General features: G+C 31.8%; 1 protein-coding gene across 2 annotated transcripts; it reads right to left on the bottom strand.

Moving 5' to 3' along the window:
- Positions 1 to 235: 235 nt before the first annotated feature.
- On the bottom strand, positions 236 to 4,046 carry LOC11418493 (E3 ubiquitin-protein ligase SINAT2). Of its 2 annotated transcripts, none has more exons than XM_003625247.4 (5): positions 3,848 to 4,046; positions 2,633 to 2,774; positions 2,186 to 2,480; positions 1,445 to 1,831; positions 236 to 715 (listed from the first exon to the last, which is right to left on the bottom strand). In XM_003625247.4, the coding sequence occupies exons 3-5, from the start codon at positions 2,408 to 2,410 to the stop codon at positions 395 to 397; spliced, it is 933 nt and encodes a 310-aa protein (XP_003625295.1). In that variant the 5' UTR covers positions 2,411 to 2,480; positions 2,633 to 2,774; positions 3,848 to 4,046; the 3' UTR covers positions 236 to 394. The 2 variants fall into 2 exon arrangements, with proteins under 2 accessions (XP_003625295.1, XP_024626913.1); XM_024771145.2 differs by lacking the exon at positions 3,848 to 4,046 and adding an exon at positions 3,430 to 3,552.
- Between the last annotated feature and the right edge of the window lie 831 nt (positions 4,047 to 4,877).

Below are 4,877 nucleotides of genomic sequence, written 5' to 3'. Positions count from 1 at the left end.
TTTTCTTTGGTCAAGACAGAAAGCATAACTTTAAACGTATAGAAAATGTTTTCTGAAAGTTAACATTTGAAAGTATTTTAATCCTTTGAACCGTGACTTCGTTTTTATATATACTCATACTACCAAAATATCCTTTCATATAATAAATAATTTGACACCTCAAAAAGTGTAATTAAAAGATAAAAGTGAAAGAAAGCTGAAGAACAAATCACAAGTAACCCTGAAGTCTAAGATGTGTGGAACTGAAAGAGAATCTATATATGGAGATATAAATAGATCATAAGTGATACACTTTGCCAGAGAGCAAAATCTTACAACAACCGGTAATAAGCTCTATACAATGATCACTCGAACATTCTTCACGCTTAATACATTATTATTATATTTACATCTGTCAATCTTCTTTCCATATACGACCAGTGATTCTCAATTTCAACTCCTTTTTATCCCCACCCGAAAAATAAAGGGCTTGATTCCTCTGAATTATTAGTCCATCTTGACTATCTCTAACTTTACCATGACTGTCGCGTATGCTCCTAGGAATTCCTTGCCATATAAGTTTGCGCCCATATGCACCGACTTCTAAGCTGTAACTGAATTTTTTTGATTCGTTGTCATCGCCCATAAACCGTAAGAAGGCCATAAAAACTGGAGCTGTACCAAGCTGGAAAGCCTCAAAGTGCAAACAGAAATGCTTTCCATAGCAATTGAAAACCTGAAAGCCAAAGAATTTGAAATGCAAGAGGGGTTTTATGTTAGAATAAAAGTTAGTTCAAGTTACTTTAAATATTTATTAGTTGGTTCATCAATGTGATAAGCTCCCTAGAAATAGTGATTTTGTGTATCACGTTTGTTATCTTTCCAATGCAATTTCTCGTCTTCAAACCATCGTGCTGTAGCTACTTTGCATTTCCCCACTCTGATTTGTTACATTTGTAAATCTTAGACTAGAAGTTAAAAATGAGGTCACAATACTGAAGACCAAAGCAGAACCTATATACCATAGCTTTAGACTAAGGTAATATTTAGATGAAGATCAAACAGAAAAAGGAAAAACAAATTCAACCATGCAACTAAATTGGATGAGTTAAAACTTAAAATTATTCATCAAAAGTCAAAAGAGCACATGCCTAAGTGTATGTCATGTGATCCATATTCAATAATTAGTGAGGTGCTTCTCAGAAAATATGACTAATTAAGAAACTGCCAACACCACTTGTAGCTAATAAAAGGGAGAATGTTAAAAAATACCACAGAAGTTTTTTGTGTGTGTCAATAGAACAAAACAAGTATGCCATATGTGAACGTAAAATTAAATGTCACATGTTATAAGTTATAAGATATGTCTGAGATTTTTAAAAATTAAACAATAAGCATAATGCAAAAATGCTAATCTAGAAGATATAGTCAATCAAATCAACAAACAGGCCATTGAGTCACTTACAGTGAGCATCCATGTGGCATTTTCAACTTCATGTGGGTTTGTTTTGACATATCGATGATTGAAGGTGAATCCATCATGCATGTCAACCTTGTGTTCATCCTTGAGATGATCAACAAGATTTGGAATGTCACCCATCACAGAGCACTCAGATCCAGCGTACGGACAATTGTATGGACGAAATCCACAATTTTGCTCATGCTTAAGCTTAGCATAGTAAGGGAAAATATCATTACACCCTAGACTCTGATATCTGCAAGGAAGCTCCAAAGATTCCGCCACTTTCTCCAGAGCCAAACACCTTATATTCCCAAGATCATGGTGACAGGTGGGACAGAGATTATGGACTTCAATCTTACAATTTGAACATAATGTATGGCCATTTGGACACTGAAACACACAATGCATACAAAACAGAAATATTAGAAATTTAAAATTTAGCAGGATATTACAATATTGGTAACTATTATTGGAATTGGAACTAAACTCACAATAGAAAGTGACAGTGAAATACCTATAAACTAAAGGTTTTTATCTGTTTATTATTGCTTGGTATGACTCTAAAATATTCACTTTACTATATTAAACTCAAAAAGCTATCATGTAACTTGCTTAACAAATAAATTGAATAGATATCTATGATAACTTCACAACTTTCATGTGTGCAATAGCGCATTTGAAAAAAGGTTTTCCCGAAACATGAATAGACGCTTGAAGAAAAGAAAGAAATTGCAAGCAGTGCACCTGGTAAATTGGAGGATACATCAAATTCTTGCAGACAGGGCACCCGAGTAAATCATGCACACCATTCTTTGAACTAGTTCCGTGCTTTCCATTCAATCCAACACTAGTGGATTTTGTAAGTGTACTGTTAATCTTGGCCTCAGATTTAGCCTTGCCTGTTTCATAATCTGAAGTCAAGAGGTGAGACTCGAGAACTTCTTTGAAAATACCTCCTCCAGGAGCCATTTCTGATCCGATCTAAAGGTTTTCTTTCCAATTTCTTTAGCTTTGAGTTTATATTTGTGGCATGCTACAACTGTTAAGTAGCAAAATGGTTAGTGCATAAGAACTTTGCAGAGTAAAAGCTACTATAGTCAACTTTTGATATTCTTTAGTTCAAAATATGAAATTTGAATACACACACAATACGAGGACAATTATGATGCGCTTTTTCAGTCAGAATAATACCTTATAGAGTTTCCCTAAGATAATCTAGCACGAGTAAGCTACATTCAAGCACAAAAGTCTCTGGCCAACACTTAACATGTAAGAAATAACTATTTTTGGCAGTGCTCACCAAGATCCAGCGAATCAAGAAAAAAAAGCATGCCTGAAAGACAACAACATCAAGCAACATTAGTTACACAAAAGTGAAATGTGTAAACAGAACCTCTCAAACTCAAAACAACGCTGAGATGTATAAATTTTAACACTTTTTGCATGTTATAGATATTAAAACTGAAGTCATAATTAAAGCATAGTACAAATATAATTTGATTTTGCATATATCTAGCAAATGATATTCCAAATTCCAATCCATGTGCCTCACTAATCGCTACATATCTCAGAAGACAAGTGGAACATATATTGATTAACAAACAATATGTCATTCCAACTGCTATACTATTGGTAAGTTTATCTTATAGTTGCAAAGTACTTCAACTTGAGGAGTAACAATAGAATAAACAACATAGCCAAAACATACAATCATAAGAGTAAGCAATAATCTTGTCCCAGATCCCCTCATCTTAGTGCATTATACCGCTATTGCAACAACATGGAAGCAAAAAAAAATTGCTTCATAGTAGCAATCTGATGTATTTTGCCTTCAATTTCACAAGACACAGAGTTACGAAAGAGATTAACATTCCATATCTCTTCTACATTTAAATTAACAAAAAAACAGACCAAAATTATAGAAACAAATAAAAACTCAGAAATTCAACCAAGCATCAAAAGTATAGTTGGCTTTGAAAGAACACTACCTTGGAACCATCAATCCAACCAATCAAAAACTGGACCAAAACAAGAAAGATAAAAAATGAAATGCAAAATCTCAAAAACTACAATTTAACAATTCATGACAAACAAGTATCCAAAGCAAGCCATAAATAGAATCACAATTTGACAAACCAATAAAAAGTCAGCAAGTGAAGACAAATCTGAAAACAAAAGAATCCAAAACTATACCAATCAAAGGAAAAAACAAAAAAACCACAACATATAAACACCATGAAAAACAAAATATCAAATAAAAACAAACACCCAATTGAGAATTCCAAGTCTTATTTATATCCATGCGTGTCAAAAACAATAAAAATTAAAACTTGAGATTAATAAAAACATAAATGCAAAAATGGAACATTTAGAAAAAAGAGCTCCTGAAGTTACGGAAATTAGCACCTTATATTGAAAAAAAGTGTGTCTTTGTTGGTATCGATTATGGATGATGTTGTTGAGTTGACCAACACAACAACGTTGTTGTTTCTTCTGTTTCGAAATCGTTAAGATTTTTGTTTCTTGTTTTCTGCTATGTTTCTTTCGTTGAGTTATTTATCTTTCTCTCTCTTCTTCTTCTTTTTTATTTAATTTAATCTGAAATTTTGGAAACAAAAAAGTAATTTTTGGTAATTTTTTTGTTTCTGCTATTTTTCTTTTCAACGATACGTTGCCAAGATAACAAGGGTGGTCCTGTGACTCTTCCCGCACGCGACGTTTAAAATTACAAAAAGTTAAAAATTAAAACACAATTAATTGTCTTTTTCTTTTCTTTTCTTTTTTTTTTATTCTTTTTAGGTTTTTCTTTTTACAACCTTTTTCTTGTCCTTTCACATCAATTTTTCTTACATTTGTTTTCCGTTAATGAAAGGGTAACTTTTTTAAAAAACAAATTCCTTCTTTTTAACCGTGTGATTCTAATGAGAATAGAGTTTTTTTATTCAGAAATCGGGAAAAAATAAAATAATACCATGTTTAATCAAATTATTGGTTATCTACCAAAAATAAAAATCAAATTATTTGTCCTAATTAGAGTGTATAAATCGTTTGGATAGTTCAGCTTAATTATAAGTGTATGTTTGATTCTTCTTTGATAAGAATTGATTTTTAATGCATTGATTACTTAAAATTAATTTTAATTAAAACTGATTTGTAAGGAAAGTGATAAGTGTTTTTTGTTACAAATGTTGCTAAGTGTAGTTTATTTAACTATAATTGTTTTTTTTTTTTCAACTAAGTTTGGCAGTTGGCATGATTCAAAGAAAAGTGGGTAGTACGCTGCCCCGTTAAACACGTTCTAAAGAAAACTCGAAAGAAAAAATAGAAAAAGGAAGAAAAAAAAAAGGACAAAGCAACATTAAGGGTATGTTTGGTTTGGAGAAGAAGGTTTAAGGAAAAAAAGTGAAAGGAATGAAAGTATAAAGAAAGAATGATA

This window comes from Medicago truncatula, chromosome 7 (assembly GCF_003473485.1).
Source record: "Medicago truncatula cultivar Jemalong A17 chromosome 7, MtrunA17r5.0-ANR, whole genome shotgun sequence".
NCBI lineage: Eukaryota > Viridiplantae > Streptophyta > Magnoliopsida > Fabales > Fabaceae > Medicago > Medicago truncatula.
This window is presented reverse-complemented; position numbering and strand designations above follow the sequence as displayed.